Source organism: Eulemur rufifrons, chromosome 23 (assembly GCF_041146395.1).
Source record: "Eulemur rufifrons isolate Redbay chromosome 23, OSU_ERuf_1, whole genome shotgun sequence".
Taxonomy (NCBI): Eukaryota; Metazoa; Chordata; class Mammalia; order Primates; family Lemuridae; genus Eulemur; species Eulemur rufifrons.
In genome coordinates, this window is record NC_091005.1 from 30,944,707 (window position 1) to 30,969,393 (window position 24,687).

General features: G+C 39.4%; 1 protein-coding gene across 1 annotated transcript in view; it reads right to left on the minus strand.

The window, feature by feature from the left end:
- The window catches only part of PHKB (phosphorylase kinase regulatory subunit beta), a 208,904-nt gene that overhangs the window by 30,767 nt on the left and 153,450 nt on the right, over positions 1-24,687 (minus strand). Inside the window, exons 15-23 of the mRNA XM_069497809.1 lie at positions 24,108-24,163; positions 23,509-23,602; positions 18,853-18,936; positions 18,262-18,366; positions 17,009-17,091; positions 16,294-16,384; positions 2,553-2,614; positions 2,301-2,463; positions 1,092-1,173 (exon numbers count right to left, since the gene is read on the minus strand). Coding sequence (XP_069353910.1) covers positions 1,092-1,173; positions 2,301-2,463; positions 2,553-2,614; positions 16,294-16,384; positions 17,009-17,091; positions 18,262-18,366; positions 18,853-18,936; positions 23,509-23,602; positions 24,108-24,163 — 820 coding nt within the window. The remainder of the gene's footprint in view (positions 1-1,091; positions 1,174-2,300; positions 2,464-2,552; positions 2,615-16,293; positions 16,385-17,008; positions 17,092-18,261; positions 18,367-18,852; positions 18,937-23,508; positions 23,603-24,107; positions 24,164-24,687) is intronic.

Sequence of the window (24,687 nt, forward strand, 5' to 3'; positions counted from 1 at the left end):
AGCACTACCACAATAGCCATTCTGAATTCTAGGTTCCTAATGAAATGTTTAATTTTTTAAAATCCTATTGTTTTAGCTAAAGTTCAATTTTCAATGAATGTCCCAAATATAATTGAGATTCTGCTTATACTTACAGTTTTAAGACTACTTAGAAACATAAGGGATTCTGTTTGAAATTTGCTTAAAGTTCTTCTGTCTTTAATGAGCTACGAATTTAAGATTATTTAATTTACATGTAAACTCAAGAAGGTTATCTCTCAGCTAAAATAATGCAAAAAAAACTAGACCTCATTTGAATAAATAACTATGTTCAGTTCATTACCAGAACTAAATATATTATTAATTATAGTGCTGTTTAAGGACTCTGACTCAATTTTCAATTTAACCAAATCAGCATGCACCTCTGAAGAGAGTATTTTCGGATGAGTCAAGAAACTTTGAGTAGCTAGACATCAACTACTTGAAATGTATTCTATATTATCCTGTACTATAAAATGCCAGAAGCAGACCACGATGTAGAACTCAAGGATTCCTTACAGTTGTGACTCAACATACAGGTGTGAATTTGGGGGATAAATGCATCCTTAATGCAGAGTGAACATAGACATGATTAGAAATGACTTATTTTTATTAACCATCTTCAGAGCACAATTCTATTAAATGCCATGTTCCATTCCAAATGGCTGCTTCAGATTATAAGGAAGCTAATTTTTATAGACATAAAAATTCAATGTTATTCCAGAAAAAGTACAGAAAATAAAACTGGAAACAGAAACTGTCAATAAACAACTACGGAATTTGTCAGAGGTTAATAGTCACAAGCAAAATCCAGGCTCCAACACCGTTCCGACCATCAAAGAAACAATCAGGCATCACTGCATGGAAGCCATTTAGGAGTTCATACATCAGTCTATTCCACTCTGGGGGGCATGAATGAACATTTTCCATTCAAAAGTAAAAAAATAAAAGGTTTAATGGAGGAGAAAATAAATTGCAACATTTTAGTGGATTTTTTAAATGCACATTTGACATATGTTCAAGAATAAAGAGGTCCTACCATTTAAAATTTTCTCCTAGACATGTATTCTTACCTTCCTTTGTGATGAAGTTGGGGCCTTCTCTTTTGAGCAGTATACCCAGCAGGATGGCTTGGCTAGCAAGACAACTGCAGTCCTGAAAATGAGGAACTAGAATGAAATGGGTACAAGAGTTGCTACTGGGGTAACTAATCCGAAAACCACATGATACAGAGAAGAAATACTCTGCTATGGAACTGAGGAATGATAAAATGCCACTGATATAATACCAAGCATAAGATGACATTTTACAACTATTTATCCTAGAACTCCTGGTGACAGAGGGTAGACAAACCAGCTTCCTAGGGCAACAGAATTTAATAATCACATTTTCTGGAAAACAAGATCAGCAACGGACAGAAAATACTTTGTCTACAAGCATTAATTCTGCTACTCTCTGAGAGACTTGGCCAGGTCATTTAACCACTCCCTTCTTGATTCTACTTGTTGGTAAATGGAAGGCCATGTTGCTATCAACCTGTTGTGAAGAGGTGGGTAACAGGAGGGACATGTGGAGAGTGTTATATAGTAGGGTGCTGTGTATGCGCTTATGCCTATTACATCATATTCCAGCTCATGTGGATCTGCATAATATTGACCGCTAACAAGGACTGATGACGTCTGGAAGGATATATGTTTAGTCCACATGCTCAAATTTCTATGGCTCAAATCAGATGTCATAGTGTTTTTGGTTCTACCGGGAGAATTTCATTTTGTTGCATCCGCATACACCCTACCCCTGCCCTTCTTCTAAAATGTAAATAATCTTAGGAAAGGTAAAATATTAGGTTGCTAATATATTCATGTGGATGTAGTCAGAGGACTGCTTTCTTCTATGACAGGAGACTTAAAGCAAGCATTAGAGCTAAACACTGGGTAGGAGAGAAGACTGGAATGGGAAAGAGAGACAGGCCACGGAAAGAGAAATTTGGAGAACCCAAAGGCACTACCACTACCACTTGATTTAACTTCTTTAATGGCTCACACATTACTTTCATATCCAAGACAACCCATTCATCTGCACTGCTTAAGCACCTTTATGATATCCATGCTAACGTCAGACCAAGAGAACAAGCTCTCATCACTGCCCTGGGGTAGACAGGCCATCCACCTCCAGGTTACTCGCTGCCTTCTCTGAGAAGACAAAAGGCATCTGGCCTGACCCTGGGAGTCCCCGCTCTGGCACCCTCACTTAGGGCCATGTGGAAATTGCATCTTCCTCACATTCAGCTTTTGAAGAATTTCATGGGTGGGTTTGTTTTTCCACTCAGTACTGTTGATGTCTGGCTGCTGTTCCAGTTTAGGGGCGTTAGAGGTGCTGCTCTGACGTTTGACTTTTGAATGTTTGGGAAGTTCCAGCTCCTCAAAACTCTTAAATTCTGGAAGCCTGGAAATAAAAAGAAAAGGTTTCAGATTTCCTGCTTTTCTAATGTAATTGCAAGAAACACAATAACTACATAACCCAAAGGGACTTACTCTTCCGTGTCACTGATCCGTAGGAAGTCAAGCTGTTCTACTACGGCTCCAGATATCAGCGTCTGAAACGGGATTGAGAAAAGACTTGAAACTCTTAGATTTACTCAGCTACACTCCTGTGGTTTGTGCACACACTTCTCTCTGTATTTAAGTAATACTTCAAAAAAAGTTTACTTAAAAAATATATACAATTCCGAAGTACTTTCTTAAATGAGCATTTTAAGGTCAGAAAGGTTTCCACATACAACAAAACCTCCTAAAACAGAATGTACACATCAAGTTCCAAGTTCATGCAAAGAGGAAAGGCAACATGAGATGAACTCTCTGTTCTTAGAATTTGGGACCTTTATTTTAAGTTGAATTTAAAATAATTCAGTACCTATTAAAAAATAAAAATTTGAAATAAAACATAAAATACTAAAATGGTTTTGGGAAAAGACAGTGTGCAATTGCACTTTAGCTTCTTCTGCTGTAACACGTTTCGGAGCCGTCAGTGGCGGCTGCTGCCAGCTCCCCATGCTTTAGGACCATGAAGGTGCTGGTTACCCAGGCCAGTGCTTCCCTGCATTCTGGCACATGGCGACCCACATTTGGTCATTTTATTTCCCATCAGTTCCCGATTATAGGTTGAGCAAACTAAATGAGTTCAAACTCAAACACAGTTTTTGTTTGTCTGTGGTTCATGGTGAACAGTGTAAATGAATGATAACCTACAATGATTTTTAACGTTATGTGTCACTTCTGATTATCTAATGAATTGTCAGAGAAAATTGAGAAGTGTACTGCATAAAAAGCCATAAATTTTTACTTAAAAAATAAGGCAATTCTTTAATTATGACTGCTTACATACATATTTTCTCTGCCTTCTTACTGTTCATTTTAATTGTGGAGAAACAGAACATGGGGAACGTTGCTCTTGGCGAGCCACCCAGAGCAGTGCTGCCTTTTCCGCTGGTGGAAACGCATAAGCGAAGTAGATCATCAACATGCACCCTTTCAGAGATGGCAGCAGGGACACATGAACAGCAGTCATACTAGAGACTCCGCATGCAGTTGGAGTGAGGATGGCCAAACACGTCCTCGATCGGCACGTTTTTATTGGCTCAACTGTAGTCAGGTCACTCTTGGACTGTGAGCTCCCCGGAAGCGGGGCCTGGGCCTGTGCCTGGGCAAAAGCAGCACTGAGCACAAGGTTGTTGAGTGGTATTTCTTACCATGCAGGCTCACATCCATACATCTCGTCCTTTAGTTAAATAATTTGTTAGATAAATATTTATTGAACACCTACCATATGCCAGGTCCTAGGCTAGGCATTGAGGATATAGCCTGAACAAATTACACAAAATCCTTGCCATCTTGAAATTGACCTTACAGGTATATGTAAGAGGTAGACAATAAACAAATTATGTATATGTATATATATACACATATACACCACACACACACACACACACACACACACACGGTCATGCATTGCTTTACAACTGAGATACATTCTGAGAAATGTATTGCTAGGTAGTGTTGTTCTTGTATAAGCATGACACCTAGGCTACATGGTATAGACTATTGCTCCTAGGCTACAAACCTGTACAGCATTTGTGTAGGTGTTTGTGTATCTAAACACAGAAAAGGTACAGTAAAAATACATTATATATACGGTCCATCATTGCCCAAAACACTGTCATGTGGCATGGCACATGACTATATATGTATACATAAGATTATGATATTATTATATGTTATTAACATATAGATGTATGTATTTATTATGTCAGATGGTGAGAAGTGTAAAATAGCAAAAAGAAAGGTCGGGATGGGGAGTGCCAGGGCAGGGAAACGGGGTGGCAGGTTAGCCATTTTCTATAGGTGATCAGAAAAGACTCCTCTAATAAGGTAACATGTAATCTGAGACTGCAGGAAGGACTGTAGTCAACAGTATGTGTCTGAGGGAAGAGTGTGCATGGCAGAGGGAACAGCAAGTACAAAGGTCCTGGGGCAGGAGCATGCTTAAATATGTTTTAGAAGCAGTAAGGAGGAAAGTGTGGTTGAAATAGAATAGACAGGGGCGATGGTAGGAGAGGAAGTCAGAGATACAGGTCCAGACCATGGAGAGCAGCAGATCGTTTGAAGAACTTTGGTTTTCACTTTGTATGAGAGAGGATGTCACTGGAGGCTTATGATACATAACATAATCTAACTGCCTATGACCAGGTAGAGTATGAAGAGGTTAATTGTCTATGTCTAGTAGGAATTTGGAAGGTAACTACAAAAATCTAGATGAGAGATAATGGCAGCTTGTATTACAATGTTAGTGCTAAAGATGAAGGGAAGTGGTTAGATTATGGATATAATCTGAGGATAGAGACAACAGGATAACAATAAATTGCAATGTCAGGTACGAGAGAAAGGAAAGAGTCAAAAAATTACTTAATTATTAAAGCTGATAGCTAATACTGAAAACAGAAAATTTTTGTTCAATAATTTCCATTTTTATTAGCTTACCCAACCTTATATTCTAATTCATACCATAAAATAAATGTTTACTCTGAGTTAATAGGCAAATGCTAAATTCCATTACTAGTCTCTAGAGCTTTCGGTAAAAAAATTCAGTTGCTTGTAGAAGCTCCTAAATTAATTTTATAAAAAATATACTTATGGTTAATTTGTTAGGCATTAATACCTTAGTTCTGATGGTAAGCAAATAACTTAATATTGCTATGTATGTGTCAAACAAATATAATATTGAAAAAGGTATCCTACTCTGAGACACTCAGTTACGTCTCACCAGGTCCTTTCCAATTGAACAGCCCACCTAAGGTTGCTCTCCTGCCCGCCACTCCCCGCTCCTGGCTTTGCTTTTGTCAGGCTCCCCCACTAGAGCAAGTCCCATGTGGTCAGAGACCTCGTATACCTTATTTTCCACTATATCCCCAGTGCCTAGAGTGGGAGCTGAATAAATATTTGTTGAATCAATGAACCATTATTTAAATGTTTCCCACAGACGGCAGTGGGGAGCAGAGTATTTGAGAACGCAGAGATGAGTGAAGCTTGGCCTGAGGGAGTTTGCAAACCCACAGAGAGAAGCAGGCATGAGAAACTAGCTGCATGGAAAATGAAGTAAGTAAGAGTTCATGGACAGGTTCAAGCAAAATGCCACACAAGCACACTGGAAGGAGAATTATTAATTCCAGTCCTGGAGGCTTCACTAAAGGGGAGACATTGACCTAAGTTGTAAAATTAAAGTATGATGTAAATGGAAAAAAGGAAAAAAGCAACGCTAAAATAGAGTGACAACATGGGGGGAACCCCAGTTATATTCAGAGATTTTGAAAGTATCCAGTGTACCTGGGGAGTGGAAAGCATGGTTGGAAACAAACCGCATGGATACGTGTCCTGGGTAATGAAGCTGGGAAGGGAGGCTGAATCCCAGCGATGAGAGAAATTGTGGAGCAGGGGCTAAGGAAATTTGAAAGGCCCTGAAATAAAATCCAAGAGGAGCATATAATTGCCATTTTCACTTACTATATTAATGAGAAGATAAAGGCTGGAGTGTGGGGGAAATGAGAAGTTGTTTATAAGTATAGCATTTGAGTTTTGCAGGATGAAAAGAGTTCTAGAGATTGGTTGCACAACGTGAAGGTACGTAATACCACTTAAGAATGGTTAAGATGGTAAATTTCATGTATGTTTTACCACAATTTTTAAAAAGATGGCAAAGATCTTCCAAAATATTGTTGACATTTTGGATGACTGCTGATTATAAGCCTAGAATTGAACAATTATTTACTTATATTTTGTTTTTGATAAAATACTTTTAAGTAAAAGAGAGAAAGTAAAAACATGAATAGTAAACTTCCATTAACATTTTTTTAAATGTAAACCTCTTTGGATCATGACAAATAAAACCACTACCTCTCTCTCTCCCAACCTCTGAAACACAACTAGAAATAGAAGCATGAGAGGGTAGTGAAGTATACACTAAACTACGCTGCTGACGGGACAGTGATGAAGTCCAGGAGCTTGAGTATAAACAGCAGAGAACCAGGAATGTGAAGCCGTGAGTTCTACCTTTTCTCTACAACTAGTCTTAGGGCGGCAGATGGTCACTTCCCCACAAATGGCTCCAGTTTGCTGTTTAAAATGAGGGGATTAGATGAACTATCTCAAGGTCTTGACCAACTTGAACTTTGTGTATAAGGATGTATAGGTGAAGAGTTTCTAATTTCAGCTAATGAAGGATAAAAAGGATCTCTTTCCAACTTTAAAACTCTATGCTGTGTTTGACATTAAAAGAAAATCAAAAGAAAAGGAGAAATCTTCAATTTACTGCCTTGAAAGAAAATGTCAACACTTTTTGCAGTGTATTTACAATTTGTCTATAACTCTTCAAGTATAATGGAAATTCTCTACAACATGGTAGGATATTAAACTTTAAAGTAAAATTATTTTAAACTCATATTCAGCACAAAACTAAGAATTTGTCAACATCAGAGCCTAAAACTGACAGCTTATCATATGCCAAAAATGAAAGCCTATATGTATTTTTATTTCTTTTTAAAATTGTAATAAAAATTTCCATGGCTTTGCTTTTATATTAAATCATCTAATCTACCTGAAATATATTTTGGCGTGTGATATGAAGTGATGCTCTAACTTCATTAATTTTTCCTAAAGTATTTTTTTAAATTCTATGTACATCACGATAAGTTCATGAAGTTTCTTTGATTCTATATTAAGTTCTTATGTATATGGTGGGGTCTTTTTCTGAGTTACTTACACCCTGCCATCATTATAGTAAATAAGTACCACACTGTTTTACTGAGTTCTCAATTTCAGTAATTGAATTTTTTTAATTTAATAAATTAATTAATTTATATTTCAGAATATTACAGGGGCACAAATGTTTTGGTTACATGGATTGCTTTTGTACTACTTGAGTCAAAGTTATAAGTGTGCCACTCACCCAGATAGTGTACACTGTACTTGTTAGGTATGATTTCACCTATCCCTTCCTCGCCCCTCCCACCTACATGATTTCTGTTGAGTTTTACTCCTATCTGTGCACATGAATGCTGATTGGTTAGTTCCAATTTAATAGTGAGTACATGTGGTGTTTGTTTTTCTATTCTTGTGATACTTCACTTAGGAGGATGGTCACCAGTTCCATTCAGATTGTTGCAAAAGGTATCAATTCAATTTTTATTGCTGAGTAGTACTCAATGGTGTACATATGCCACATTTTATTAATCCACTCATGAATTGATGGGCATTTGGGTTGATTCCACATCTTTGTGATTGTGAATTGTGCTGCTATAAACATTTGAATACAAGTGTCTTTTTTCCAGTAGTGGGATTGCTGGATCAAATGGTAGATCTACTTTTAGTTCTTTGACAAATCTCCATACATTTTCCACAGACGTTGCACTAGTTTGCAGTCCCCACCAACAGTGTATAAGTGTTCCTTTCTTTCCACATCCATGCTAGCATCTATTGTTTTGGGACTTTTTGATAGAAGCCATTCTCACAGGGTTAGGTGATGTCTTGCTGTGGTTTTGATTTGCATTTCTCTGATGATTAGTGAGGTTGAGCGTTCTTTCATGTATTTATTGGCCATTAGTCTATCTTCACTTGAAAAGCTTCTGTTCATGTCTTTTGCCCACTTTTTAATAGGGTTGTTTGACTTTTTTCTTGCTGATTTGCTTGAGTTCATTGTAGATTCTGCTTTATTAGCCCTTTATCAGAGGTATAGCATGTGAATATTTTCTCCCATTCTGTGGGTGTCAATTTGCTCTGTTGATGATTTCCTTGGCTGTGCAGAAGGCTTGTAATTTAATCAAGTCCTATTTATTTGTTTTTGTTGTTGCTGTGATTGTCCTAGTGGTCTTCTTCATAAATTCTTTGCCAAGGCCAATATCTAGAAGAGTTTTCCCAACATTTTCTTCTAGAACTCTTATGGTTTCAAGGACTTAGGTTTAAGTCTATTAAGCACCTTGAATTAATTTTTGTGAGTGGTGAGAGATATGGATACTGTTTCAATTTTCTACATGTGGCTATCCAATTTTTCCAGCACCATTTATTGAATAGGGATTATTTTCCTCATGTATATTGCTCTCTACTTTGTCAAAGATCAGATAGAAATATGTGGATGGTTTTATATCTGTGTTTTCTGTTCTGTTCCTTTGGTCTGTATCTCTATTTCTGTGCCAGTACCATGCTGTTTTGGTTTCTATAGCCTTTTAGTATAGTTTAAAGTCACATAAAGTGATGGTCCTTTTGCTTAAGGTCACTTTGGTTATTTAGGCTCTTTTCTGGTTTCAAATGAAGCACAAACTTATTTTTTCTAGATCTGCAAAAAATGACATTGGTATTTTGAAGGAGATTGCATTCAATTTGTAAATCACTTTGGACAGTAGGGACATTTTAACAATGTTGATTTTGCCAATCCATGAGCATGATATGTTTTTCTGTTTCTTTACATCATCTGCAATTTCCTTCCTCAGTGATTCACAGTTCTCTTTGTAGAGATCTTTCACCTACTTGGAAAATAATATTCCTAGGTATTTTATTTTCTTTATAGCTATTGTGAAAGGTATTGAGTCTTTGATTTGATTCTCAGCTTGACTGTTTTTGGTATATAGGAATGCTACTGATTTGTGTACACTGATTATATAGCCTGAGACTCTGCTGACTTTATTTATCAATCCCAGGAGTCTCCTGGCAGAATTGTTGGGGTTTTCTAGATATAAGATCATATCATCAGCAAAGAGTGACAGTTTCACCTCCTCTTTCCCTATTTGGATACCCTTAATTTCCTTATCTTGCCTGATTGCTCTGGCTAGGACTTCCAGCACTATGTTGGATAGAAGTGATGACAGTGAACATCTTTGTCTTGTTCTAGTTCTAAGTGTGAATGTTTTCAACTTTTCTCCATTCAGTATGATGCTGGCTGTGCGTTTGTTGTATATGGCTTTTATACTTTTGAGATATGTTCCATCTATGCCTATGTTGTTAACAGTTTTTATCAGAAAAGGGTGCTGAATTTTGTCAAATGCTTCTTCCGCATCTATTGAGATGATCATATGATCTTTGTTTTTGCTTCTGTTTATATGGTGAATCACATTTATGGAATTACATACATTGAACCATCCTTGCATACCTGGGAGGAAGCCCACTTTGTCTTGGTGGATTATTTTTTTAATGTATTGCTGAATTCGCTTTGCTAGAATTTTATTGAGGATTTTTGCATTTATATTCATAAGGGATATTGATCTATAGTTTTATTTTTTTTTGTTGTGCTCTTTCCTGGCTTTGGTATCAAGGAGAAATTGGCTTCATAAAATGAGTTGGGGAGGATTCCTTCCTTCTCGATGTTATGAAATAATTTCTGTGGTATGGCTACCAATTCTTCCTTGTAGGTCTGATAAAATTTGGCTGTGAAACCATCTGGCCTGGGACTTTTTTTGTTCGATGATTTTTTCATTGCTGCTTCAATTTTTGTTGCTTGTAATTGGTCATTCCAGGAGTTGTATTTCTTTCTTTCTTTTTTCCCCCCCCCAGTTGTTGTATTTCTTCCTAATTGAGCCTTGGGAGATTATATATTTCCAGGAATTTGTCCATTTCCTCAACATTTTCAAGTTTATATGCAAGAAGACTTTTATAGTATTCACAGATATTTTGCATTTCTGTGGTATCAGTTGTAATATCTCCGTTTTCATTTCTGATTGAGCTTATTTTGGTCCTTTCTTTTCTATTTCTCATTAGTCTAATGAGAGGCCTATCACTTTTGTTTATTCAAAGAATCAACTCTTTGTTTCATTAATCTTCTGCATTATTTTTTGTTTGTTTGTTTTCCATTTCATTTTGTTCTGCACTGACCTTCTTTTCTTCTTTTGGGTTTGGGTTCCCTCAGTGTTTGCTAATTTGAAAAAGTGTTTATTTCTTCCTCATATAAGGAACTCAGTTTCACAGGATACACAATTCTAGCCTGGCCATTATTCTGTTTAAGAAGACTGAAGATGAGACTCCAATCCCTTCTGGATTGTAAGGTCTCAACTGAAAATCTGCAGTTAGCCTGATGGCTTTTCCTTTGTAAGTTACCTGATGTTTTCACCTTAGGGCTCTTAGAAATTCCTCCTTTGTCTGAACTTTAGCTCGCCTGATGACTATGTGTTGTGGTGACTGCCACTTTGTAATATGTCTCCCAGGTGTTTGTTGAGCTTCTTGTACCTGGATATCTAAATTTCTAACAAGACCAGGGAAGTTTTCCTCAATTATTCCCTCAAATAGGTTTTCTAACCCTGGTGTGTTTTCTTTTTCACTCTCAAGGATGCCTATAATTCTTATGTTTGGCCTCTTTACATAATCCTATATTTCTTGCAGGCTTTGTTCCTTCCTCTTATTTCTCTCTTCTTTATCTTTGACAGACTTGTTTAATTCAAAGGTGTTATCTTTAACACCTCTGCCTGGTCTAGTGTATTCTTTTTTTTTTTTTTTTTTTAATTTCAGCTTATTACAGGGGTACAAAAGTTTAGGTTATGTATATTGCCCTTGCCTCCCTAGCCCCCCGGAGTCAGAGCTTCAAGCGTGTCCATTCCCCAGACAGTGCACATCGCACTCATCATGTAGGTATACACCCATCCCCGCCCCCACATCTGCCCGACAACCAATTGGTGTTATTTCCAAATGTGCACTGAGGTCTAGTATATTCTTAAGATGTTCCATTGTGGTTATATTTCCTTGAATTAATTTTTCATTTCCAGGATTTCTAGTTGATTTTTTTAAATAATTAGATTTCTTTAGTGAATTTTTTCATTTATTTCCTGAATTTTTTTGTGGATTCTTTGTGTTGGTTTTTTATGTTCTCTTGTATTTCATTGAGCTTACTTATAATTTTAATTTTCAATTAAAGAATTTTTAATTCTTTATCTGTCATTACAGTGTTCTGATTTTGGTTGGTTTCCATTGCTAGAGAGCTGGTGTTCCCTTTTTGGGGGATGATCTTTTGTACTGATTCTTCATTCTTCTGGAGTCCTTTTGCTGATTCCTTTTCATCAGGAGCAGCTGTTGCTTCTGATGTTTGGATTTTCTTTTGTTTAGATGGGGCTTTCCCACCTAGCCTCACTCATACAGGTGTGTTTGTAGCATATGTTGGGTAAGAACCTTTGGCTTTACTTGTGGGTGCTTTGATGGCAATCTAGGTTCTGTATAGATACTTTGGTTATAGGTATCCTTGGTGTGGTGGTTTTCTCAGTTGCTAATTGTTTGTAGGCTGTACGTGAGCTAGGTGAGTGGGTAGATCCCTGTCTCTCTTTGATCAGGGAGGATGGAGGCCTTTGAAATCCTTTCTCTTTTCCCAGCCCTCTGGTCTTTTTAACTGTGTGGGTTGTAATGGCATGCCCAGTTTAATCTCTGAGGCAGTAGGTGGTCCTTGTGAGTAAGAGTCAACCACACCGTGTATGACTGAGTCAGTGAATGCTATAAAGGGTGTGCGAATTCACCTCCCTGTCAGTAGGTGTTGCTTGTCAGAAGGAACAAACTGCAGTGTTGTTTTTGTGTCCTGTGACCAGCTCTAGTCCCTCAGGAGAAGCACTCAAATGTCCCAGGTGGTGGGTGAGGCCCTGGAACTGCCAGGTAAATTCTTATTCTCTGCCACAGGGGAGGTGGGAGGGGGAGTATGTCTGTGGGGGATGGGTTAGGTGAGCTTGCCCTTAGGCTCCACAAAAGCTGGCAAGGTATCCGCTTTAGGAAGGGTCAAAGGTCTGCTCCCAACTTCTGGGCAAAGCCCCAGGGAGGGGCTGAAGGGGCCCCACCCAACCAGCAAGCATGCTTGTCTAGGTCAGGGCCATCTGAGATTCACAATCTGGCAGTCTAGAGCAGGCCTTGCTCCTCTCTGCTCTCTGCTGCTCTGTGGTTTTCCTCTGGTATCTGCCGGCAGACAGAAGCTCAAGCCAGCTGAGCTCCCCCACAACTGTAATGCAGGTCAGAGGTTCTCTGCCCAGGATCCTGGCCTGATCTAAGAGTGAAGCCCTCCTGTGAGGGAGGGGTGCCCCATGAGCACGGTGCAGCTAGGACCCACACTGTACTCTCCCCCATGATTTGCCCATGCAGGCTCCCTTACCTCCTAAGGCTAATTCACAAATCTCCCCTCCTTGCCCACAAGCAATGAGATTGAGACCTGGGGGTATGGGATCTGCCCTGCGGGCCTGTACCCCGATCCCTGAAGATCAATCCCTGACCATGCCAGGGAGAAGCCTGCAGATCCTGAGTTGCCCATGGGGTGCCCAGTGAGGTTTGATATCCCTCTGCCTTGGGGCATGCACTACTCTGATGGAGCCACCAGGCAAGCAGTACCAGGGAGGGCCAGTGGGCAGGAAGCTCACAGTTCAAAAAACCCCTCAGTCTGCTGCAGGACCCCAAGAGGAAAGCTCTGGGCCCCACTCTCTGTGGAAGCCTCAGTGTGGTGGCTCAATTGTCTCTCAGCAGCCGTGGGTGGGAGGGGAAGGGGAGAAAAACAGTCTAAATGGAGGAGAGTTAGCACCCTGGTTGTGTCTGTCCCTCACTCCAGGAAGCCGCCCACCCAGAATGTCCAGGCACTGGAGTCACACAGATCACCTGGGACCCACTGGATGCCTGGGACTTCTGTAGTCTGGGCCAGAATTGGGAAATGTCTGTGTGGGACTGAGCAAGACAAAACCTCAGGAGTTCAAGCCCTCTGGGGAGCACAAAGATGCACAGTGGGGAGAGAAGCAATATGGTGCCTGCTGTCCCATCTTGGGCCTGGTTCCCTGTCCACAAGAAGCTTTCAGCTCTCTGGTGGCAGCAGCCTCTGGGCTCATGTGGGCAGAAAGTGTCTCCAGCAGCTCAGGAACCTGCCAACTGTTAGAGATATGAGGGAGGGAGAAACACACTGCTCCACCTACCCTTCTCCATGGACTCTAAGCCTCTCAGGGGTTGATCTCTGGCAATATTTTGTTCCTTCCTGTTCTGCTCTGCAACTGCTTCCCATGGCATCTCCTGAAGGTTCTGGTACCCTTCCTTCAGATCCACTCCCAATGTCTATTTTGTCTGTTTGTTCAATTTTTCTCTTTCATCTAAAACTTCTCACTGAGATGCTCTGGCAGCTGGTGAGCATCCATCTTGCTCACTACTCTTGTTCAATTTCTCTTTCTCTGATTGAATTTTTCACTTAGAATTTTTAAACTTTCAAAGTCTTCAACAAAATTTTCCAACTTGTTATCTAAATTTTTAAACATATTGATCGTAATTATTTTAAATCCTAGGTCTGATAGCTCTAATATCTGAACCAAATGTAGGTCTAGCTATTGTCCGTGTTTCCTCTTGATTATCTATTGTTTAATCTTCTCGCCTAATATGCCTGGTAATTTCTGAATGAAAGCCAGACATTGATCACTGTAAAAATATTTTGAGGTTCTAGATGATGTTATTTCCCACTCTTTGTGAGGACTAAACTCTTCTGATTTCCTATTCTCTTAAAGTACAGCTTTTCAAGAGGGTCATCTGAAAGTCTGTGGTATTTATCAAAATATCTCTTCCTTGGTGGGCTCTCAACTCTAATTTTTGTCCCGTTAGCCGTATGAGACTACCAAAAACTCTGATTGATTCCCATTGAAATGACCATGATTGTAATACACCAATATATTAATTTAAGAGTTACTCACATTTTTATAATAGTCTTTCTATCCCAGAATATGATACAGCCTACCATTTATTAAAATCTTATATTTCTCATCAAAATTATCTAGTTTTTTTTTCATATAGGTCCACATATGTCTTATAAGGATTAGAAAAATGTCTAGGGAGGTCTTGGAATGGAGGAACATTTAAGTATAAAAGAGTGGATTTCTGGTTAACAAAACCATTGTATATAGTTAACTCCTATTTTTCATAAAATCCCACTAAACTGATAGTAGAAAAAAACGTTTAAGGTACAAACCCAGTAAGGTATAAATCCATTAGGAGAACGAGAACAGGAAAGAGCCTCAGAAGCCTGAGGCCCAGATACTGCTGGGAGTAGGGAAAAGGGAGCTAAAAGCCCTAGATTTACTACACTCTATATATAAAAAGAATGGATCCAAAAGCTCCTCCCCTTTTCCTAAACAACTAGGAAGTTACTATCTGCTTCCATCTCCTTAATTTTGGGGAGACCAGAGGCTTTTTCTCTGGTTAAAGACTCTGTACTGGAGAGTACAAGGTGCAGCACAGAGCAGGAGATACACAGATTAAACACAGAGTAAGTGAAAGACTGTATACTATACAGTGGGACCCCTGGCTCCCCTCTCAGGACAGGGAAACAAAGTATATGTCCTTTAGGCATGAGAAGATGTTTATTTTCTGGGAAAAACGAAGAGCCCCAGAGAAAAGACCTCCAGATATTGTATCCCGAGGCTTCCCATAACAAAAAGGGCCTTTGCTACAACACCTTGTAAGTAAATTCATCCAGAAGCTTTGTCCCCAACACACAGCTTCCTATAAACTTTTTACTCCTTCTCTCTTAAAAATGAATGAATAGCTAAAGATCACCAGACATCTGACAAATGCCTCCAACATGAAAGACTGAGATAAAAAACCTGAAAGAGACAATGCCAGAGGAAAACATTTAAAAACTTTTAGTTAATATCCTCAGAAAAATAAGACAAAACATAACATCCATATAAAACAAGGACTATGAAAAGGGAAAAATTAAAACATGATAGCTAAAATGCAAAACTCAATAGAAGAGCTATAGGATAAACATCAAAGAAATTGCCCCAGGAAGCATTGCGAAAAGAGAAAGAAACAGGAAATAAGGGGGAAAAGATTAAAATTTAGGTAAAAATCAATCAAGTATGAAAAATATAACCGCTAATGAATGGGTATGTAAATTTGCCATTTATAAAACTACATATATAGGTCCTTCTTTATAAGCTTTCCTCTTTCTTACTCAGTATTCAGCACCTACCATGTGTAAGACCCTATGGGACAATCAAAATTATTTTATACTAAATAAGACATGTAAGTCCATGATGGACTACAATCTGAGTAGTTACGCCAAAAGATATGGTAAAGAAGAGAAGTAGAAGAGAAGTGTCTTTTCTGGTCTGGGTAATCTTGCAGAGCTGCCTTTGAAGTTTGGTAGGACTTCAAAGCCCAGTGACTTTGAAATAAAGAAGAATATTCCAGGCAGAGAAAATGGTGTGAGCAGATGGGCAGAACCCAACAAAGTTCAGGACACAGTAATTAATTTGTATTGGCTTAAGCATAAAGAGTGCTTACTAGGAAATAATTGTGGACAGAGGCTGTTAAGACTTCACAGGGAACCAAAGAAGTTTCTGTAATGTAGGAGCTGTGACATTCTGAATAGAACAAGGATTATCTCCAGGTTGGATGTTACTGTAGAGTAGGGAAAAGAGCACTGAGCCAACAGTCAGCCAGCTGGCCCTGGAAAGCCCAAGACTACACAGCAGGCCACTTCACCACTGTGGACCCGGCTTCCTCACATGCAAAAACGGGGCTGGAGATGAGCTACCTGAAGTCTAAAACTCTGCTTAGGAAACCGCTGCAACTGTTTAAACACCTGACTAGTGGGAGCAGGTAAACTGGAATGGTGACAACAGCAATAGGAAGATAGGTAGAGAATAAAATCTTAAGACAAAAACCTTAAATAGAACATAAATATTAAAAAACATAGCTGCATTATAGATTAATTGTCCTGAAAACAGACGCACAGTGAAAGTCAGCCTACCTGTAGACGATCGACATGAACTTTGACTCCTCCAATTATTCCTTTCTTAAAGGCTGCCAGCATATCTAATATGGGATTGAACCGGCTACCTCTAAAAAATGTAAACAGATAAACAAAATGTGCAAGGACAAATTAATAATTTAATTCTAAGCGTCCTTTATATATACAAAGCACTCTGTCACATGCTAAGAGAGACACAAAAAATCCAAGGAGGCCCTGCTTCTAAAGCGGCAGTCCCCAACCTTTTTGGCACCAGGGACCAATTTTGTGAAAGACAATTTTTCCACAGGCTGGGGTGAGGGGATGGTTTTGGTTTTGGGATGATGCAAGTGCAGTGCAAACCTCTCTGCTAATGACAATCTGTATTTGCAGCCGCTCCCCAGTGCCAGCCTCACCGCCTCAGCTCCACCTCGGATCATCAGGCACTAGATTCTCAGACGGAGGCAACCCAGGTCCCTCGCGTGTGCAGTTTACAGCAGGGTTCACGCTCCTGTGAGAACCTAATGCCCCCGCTGATCAGACAGGAGGCGGAGCTCATGCGGGATGTGAGCAAGAGGGAGCCGCTGTGAATACAGAGGAAGCTTCGCTCGCTCACCCGCCACTCACCTCCTGTTTCTAACAGGCCACGGCCCAGGGGTTGAGGACCACTGTTCTAAGCGGTTCACAATAGTAATGGCAGTGAGATACACGCACTTCACTTCTTTTATCAACCTACCTTATATTGTCTTCCCGGATGAGAACAAGGAAAAGTGGACGGCCGTGCATTTTCCAGTATTGCTTAATGAACTGAAGTGCATTCTGTAAAAACATAAGAATGAGGTAGGATGTAATGGCACAGTATTTGAGATGACCAGGATGCTTACCCATGAGTAGTAAAGAGCCAACAAAATTCTTATATATCAAGACAGTTCACAATCACACCCTGGATAATTGAGACTGCTTAGGGGTAGAAGTGTTCTAATAGATTATATGGTTACATACAAGTTAAGCTGAAAATCATTTTGAACTCAAACTTTGTTCTTAAAAGTAATCATATCATATATGTTTTAAGGCTTCTCTGTCTCTCTCTTGCTCTCTCTTTCTTGGCCTAAAAAATACAGTTCAAGAATGGTCCCCGGGGAAAAGTCATCCCAGGTTCTCATCCAGAGGATTAATTCTCACTCCATATTACTGCGGATTTATATTACAGTAGGTAGAAGAGATTTGACTGAATCTATACAGAGCATAAGCAATGTGGAGGAAGTTCTTTATTTGACTAAATTATCTATCTATCATCCTCATCATCTCAAAGACATATCATTATTATCATCATTGTCATATCAAAGACCATTTTTTACCACGTGCCAGGCACTATTCTGAGTGCGTTACATATATTAACCCATTTAATCCCCAAAACAGCCCTACTATTGTTGACTTTTACAGATGAGCAAACAGAGGCTTAGAGGAGTTAAGTAACTTGCCTAAGAACACACAGCTGGTAAGTGGCAGCACGAAGATTTTAACAAATGTAATCTGGCTCTTGGATGCTCTGAACCATGATTCTAGCTTCTCCACTCTGCGAGTGGAAAAGGCAGTGGAGGAGATTTTAACTCACAGGGTTACAAGTTATGTGAGGTTTTACTGGACATTCTTCATAAATAAAATTACTTTGCTAACTCAACTATTGTTCAGAAAGAGATGAACTATTGTTGCCACGGGAACATAGTTCTCACAACAGTTCCCCTCTGCTTTATGAACTGCATCTTCTGATTCCATTTGCAGAAAGGCACAACAAACAGCCACCTGTCATTCTAATGCTGCAAGGAATATAAACTCTCTGCAAAGCTACGAAGGTGTTACTTTACTCCCATATTTTACACTGTGTTAAACTGATGTCACAGACACTCAGGAGCACTCACTATAGTAACATAAGATAAAAGAAGGGGAAACAGAGTCATCTCATTTCAAAGAAAGGTGATCTGAAGCTACCTTTATGTCGTCTATCAGCAGCAAAACATCTTGAGACATGTAGAAATCACTGAGGTCGAAGATAATAGGGTAACAGACCACAGTCTTTCCTAGAATGCGATAAATCTATAAAGGAAAAGTTTTTAAAAAATAAATAAATACAAAACATACCAAAAGCAAAGATGTAGTACTGTAAGTGCCAATAAAAATCAAAGCTGATATTTAATTCCAAATAAGCAAATAAATTAACAGCTTGTGAAATCCATATAATATTAAAATTTTATATAGTTTCTTGATTGAATCAGTATGCTAAGAAACTTAAAGTAGTCCACCTCTAATATGAAAGAAGTCTGTGTTTGAATAAATATTATTATAATTAGGTATTTTACAAAGCTTAGAAATAATACAGCGGTGAGATGCTCATTCATTCCCAGAACACTTCTGTGATATGATGCAAAGTAAGAAAGATTTACTTGCGGAAAATAATAATTCATATAACTAGCCCACGTGCATAATGAAACATGACAATGGATGAATGTTTAGCAGGTCAAACATCATTTCAGCATGTGGTATCATAATCCAAACACCACTCTGAGGAAATTTCCCGAGTACCTTTGATGTACCAAGGCAGCCAATGGGCCTATCTGGTCTTCCAGAGAGTCCTAACTTTTCATTGATACCCAGGTGAAAATAAGCCTGTAAGACAGAAGTTTGTCAGTTAGAGTCAGGCAAGGATCCATGCTTTCCCTTTTTTGCTGTTTTCTTCCTCCTGTCTGTTGCCTTGTTAATTTCTGATCTTTCCATAGAAAAAGGGTCTAGGAACCCTTATCCAACCACTTGTAGTACAACAAGCTAGCCAAAGATGTCAGCTTAGGTTTGGGGTCACTGAGAGATCTGAGAGCAAAACTTCTGCAGACCCACCGAGCAACATTCTAGAATCTGACACTGTTCTCATGCTGTCGTAAGTGTGCAGTTGGCACGGCCCTGTCTGATTCATAAAAGAACACAAAAAGACAAATGATTCCTGTGTCATTAAAAAAATCTAGCTATTTAAAGGTTTTAAAAATAGGGCAATATATCTCCTACTAAATTCCTACCTTCAAGTATTTCCCACCAAAATGGAAATGTCTTCATTGATTTTTCTGATTATACAAATTTTATGAAAAATTCAAACCTTATGCTAAAAGTGAATGTTCTTGGTGACTCTCACAACCCCTTATGGGTATGTTGAAAGGGGAGTAATTTATTGTGTGATGCCCAAGGAGCATTAAAAGTATAGGAAGGGTTACAGATTTTTAAAAGTACATAAAAATAGATATACCCATATTATATACATAGGTCAAAATGTGTGTATATTTACATAATTGGGTTCATATAATATATAATCTGTTCTCTGTTGCATTTTTTTAAACTTAATATTGTGATGTCCCAGTTTTAAGAGGTTAAAATGAGCCTATGCATTTTCTTTGCATTTTAAGGTTGAAATTATTGAAGAAATATAAAAACTGGGAGGAAAAGTCTGTAGCAAAATTATAATTATAATACAAGGAAGGGTGCCACAGTGGAGCAGAAACTTCGAGAATTTCTGTAAGGTAAAAACAATCTTGGAATGAATTAGGAGTGAGCTAATGCCAATGCAGAGCACTGAATCCAGTCAGGAAGTTCTTTTACCCTATTTAACACCTATCCTCTGATAAAGGTAGCTCCCCATTTTTTGTTATTTTAAAAATAATTCAATAAGTATCTTTGGACAGTGCATTATTATATCTATAGGGTAATTCCCTAGACTTGCTGGATCGAAGAGAATGTACATTCTTTTTGAAACAGAATGCCAGGTTAGTCACCCTCGAGAAATAATGTGCCAGTTTACATTGGCATTAACAGTGTATAGGCCTTTTTTGTCACTCTCTTGGGTCAAAATGATATTTTGTTTTACTTTCAAACTACTGTATTCAAATATTTTGTGGTTGAGCATTTTCCAATATATTTAAGGACTCTTTGTATAGTTTATAATTTTTTCCATTTGTTCCCTTTTGTACTGGGTATTTGTCATTTTTTTGATTTATAAGAGAGCTTTGTATATTAAGAATATTATCCTTTGAATCAAACACTTCACTTGGTTTGCTCTTCTTCAGTGTCGTCATGAAATGTGAGAATGACTGCACAGTAGGTCAAATATCATGTCAGCAGGTGATATTTCAATATAAACATTTTTCTACCAGAAAACTGCATAAGCACCTTTGATGTGCCACGTTGTTTACACTGTGTTTATTTATACAGTATTCGTCAATCATTTCCTTAATGGCTTTTGGCATTTTTATCAATCCAAGAGTGGGCTTCCCCCCTCAACAGCTATAAAAATATTCTCCTACTTTTTCTTCTAGTGATTTTATATTTAAGTCATTTAAAAATTTTTAAATTTTCAATCTCTCTGAAATTTACTTTTGCATTTAATGAGAGGTAGAAATCTAATCTAAATTTTCCTAAATGGAAAATCAAACCATCTCTACACAATCTCCTGACTGTGATTTGAACTGATTTCAAATAACAACTTCAATGTTGCTACCAGAGCTTTCTGTTCATTCTGCTGTAGCACACACCTCTGTGTCAGAGCTAGTCTGTCTCCTTCTCCTTTTGACCTGCACCGTCCTGTAAACGGCATCCCGAGCTGGCACCGCGCGCCGTGGACAGCGGGGGCTCGGGGGACACGTGACGGATGAAGGAGAGAGCACCTGAATGTTCTCCTGAGCCACCTGTGCTGTGAATACTGATTCTGGAACAGCAGTGGCTTCAGCTACAGTCAACTGGTCAGAAACAGTACTCTGTGAGCATTATATGGCACAGCTGCACTGAAACTATAGCACGTAACTAGGTGGAGCCCCCTTTCCCTCAAGTATTTTCAATTTTTCAGAAATAAATGTACGTCTAAACATCTTAGAGTTCTTCCAGACAAGTGGTTATATTAATCAAACATGCACAAGTTAAAATGTACCAATCTAGGTGGGTTTCCTTTAAATACTACTCTATTACAGTAAAAGGATTCTCCTTAACTTTCTGAACCACGGTACAATACGGCAGGTCTGTGACGACTAAGTTGACAGACCTGAAATGCTCCTTGCAGTAGTGACCAAACCATCCGGAGATACAGAAGCACTTCACACCAAGCCAGCACTTCACACCAAGCCAGCACTGCAGAGTAGAACCCTGTACTCGGGGCCCCGTGAAGCAAGTCACACCACAGTCGCCACTTCACGAACATTAACATTAACCCTAACCACACACTGCAAAAGCCCTGCTCCCAGCTGCCAGCCCTGACATCCTCTTCAGTGGGTTGAAGGAGGGTGAGGCTTGCTTGGAGAAAAAAAAATCAGTCATTGGCGAAAGGATATGTGCATCAGCTAAGGTTTGAGGGAACACCTTTACTTTTCAAAGGTACACTAAGGAGTAGTATGCTAGGCAACATAGCCGAGAGGATGACTCCCAAAGAGTAGCTAGTTAGGAGGGCAGAGTTGCAGCCACAAACCAAAGAACAATCTTCCATCTTAACTTGTGCATAGGAAAGCTGGCTCTTGGTCACGAAAGTCTCTTTAGCCATACCACACACTCAAATTGTAAATCATTTGCTAACACTACCTTTAAAACAACAAAACATAAAATCAGTCAGGAACTGCTATAAGTCTTCACTTACTCTGTAACAGACGCTTGCTACAGCCTCTGTGACTCCACAGCTCTTTGTGCAAACATCTACGACAGCAGTTATCAAAGCAGACTGTAATGAACTATTTTGTATGTCATAGCACTAGACTCGGAGGTCATGGGGACAGGGACAAAGCCATTTCGTCCGCGTGCCCCACACAGTGCTCTACGTATGGCTTGTGTCTGCTGCTGAAGGCATGAACAAAATGCCCCATGTAAGTGATGTCAGCCTTTCCGATCTCGACTGCAGATTGCCTGGTAGAATATAAACTCATCTGCTACAAAAAAAGTTGCTAATTAGACTTAAAGAGCAGATTTGGGTTAGTTTGCTTTGAGAGTGTGTTCATCAAAGAACAACCTCTGGAGCCCTCAGCGAGCAGCACCCGGTGTCCCAGCAGAGGCAGCCCGCGCCCGAGCAGCGAGAGCGGGGCGAGCACCCGGATTCGGCTTCCTTTTCTCCCCTTCCTGTTGCCTCCTCCCCTTGCCTTGCACCATCATTCACATCTGGGTGTGACTTTAAGGTGTTACCTCCTCTCTAGGGATCCTTGTATTTTCAGCCTTACCTCGGGGGGAGGGGGCTCTAATTTATTAGAGAAGATTTAGGACTCTCTCTGGGGGGCCTGACACTCCGGTTCTGGCTTGTGCTGCCCACGGGCAAGGTCCAGCCTGACAAGCAGCAACTGGAAAGTCCCGCCTTTGTCCATGCGACGTGCACCTGTCTTCTCCGCGCCGTCACCTGCGCCGTCACTCTGCTTTTGCAGCATAGGCTTTGACCAACTACGTCTATCAACCCAATCAACTTAATCCTGCTCACTTGAGAGATGCTGTTATAGCCACTTCTGCCAAACACTGGGGGGTTTGGTCCTGCATTGTTTTTAATAATTACTAAATAAAAATGTTAGTTTATAAATACGTAGTGGGAGTCAATACTTTCCTGTCCCTAATGAGCAAGAATATTCACAATCACAGGCACTTCTGGATCCATCTGTGGAAGAGTGCATGCAAAAGGCCTCAAAGGTCCCCTTTTAACCCCATCCCAAGTAGCTATGTAACTACATTAAAGATAAACTCAGATGTTACTTTATAAATACTTTGAGACCCAGCAAAGACAAGAGGTAGGAATTACCTCAGACTCTGAATAGTAAGACAAGAGAAAAAAGGGAAGTAGTAATTACCAAAAAATATTTAGATATGAGATTTTTAATAGTTAATAAAAATGGAAACTATAAAATCAAAATAGAAAGAATAATTTTATATCTCACTACTAAAATTAAGACTAAGTTGTTCAAGTGCTCAGCGTAGGTTAGTAATAGACTTCAGCAAGGAGTAGAAATCAACAAGACCTATGAATATAATGTACTCACACTCTCTCACACACACACACGCACACACACACAATGCAGTTGTTTTTTTAGTAACAATGTCGGATAAAGTGGGCACTTCAACTTAATTAAAACCTTCCGATTCATGCTCCTATCTCAGAATCGGATTTTAACTTGCCTATAAACTAAGTCCAACCATCATGCTCTACAACCTCCACAAAGCAGAAAGTAAAGAGGCAGAATCACTCACTTTGACAAGTTCCTGCTGAGCCCATATCTGAATGGGTTCTACTTGCTGAGGAGTCTGAGTCTGAATACCGTATGTGTTGAGAAAAACTTGAAGGCTAAAGTGCACCGGGAACAAAGAGAGAGAGTTTTAGACAATGCATTTACAGTTTAGGAAATGATAGGGGGGAGGATAAAATGGACAGACTACATTAACTTGGAGCACATCACTAACTTGCTAATATCAGCAATATGCCCTCTGCGTTGGATCCAGAGCCCGCCTTGGACTCTCCGTGAAGCATCAGACGGGAGCTCTGGGGGCCGGCAGGGAGGGAAGCACTGACTTTGGGAAGCCCCATAGTGTGTTTGCTCTAATTTCTCAAAGCTACACCCCAGGCAACACTAGCGCTGGTCACAGTCTTTAATATTCACATCAACTAAAACAGAATTATTTTTAAACATGAAAAGAATGATGTGCTGGCACTTAAAGTGACATTAATGATATCCTCGAAACCCTGTCTAGGAGTTTACGAAATGCATCTCTACTGCCGTACGCAACATGGTAAGCACACGGCAATCATTTCACCCCGAAAAAAGAACACAGCCCCCATCTGGACTTCTTACCGTTGGCTTTCCGCTACAAGTGCTACATGAACTACCAAATCATTCTCCAGTGGGCCCTGCAATATAGAATGAGGGAGGGGAGAACATTTAAAAAGATCCTGTCATCATCAGCCACAATGAGAATCGAGGACAGTATTAACCATCGCTAAGCAGTTCATTAAAATGATGGACACCAGCTGGCTCGAAGCGGCCGCCTTTCTTTCCTTGCTCGCCACTGCCTACTAATCAATTTGACGGTGTGGACAGAGTAATGGAACACCAAGGACTGGAAAGTCATAAATCTCATCAGTACCAGAGGGGCTAGCCTGTCAGGGCTATTTTGAATGATGCATAAGAGCAGTTTGGGGACTGAGAGTCATTTTCCATCATTTAACTCTGAAGGGAAGAGGAGGAACTAAAAATAAAAACCCAATTTATGTATTCTCTGTAAAAAAAAGATTGTGAATTAAAATTGTTCATTTGACATCTTAACCACATATAAGGTTATTCCCTTTCTTGTTAGCCAAATTTCATTGGCACCTTATACATCAAAATAGCTTCTTTATTCTACTATGTAATTCCTATAACAGAGAATGAACTA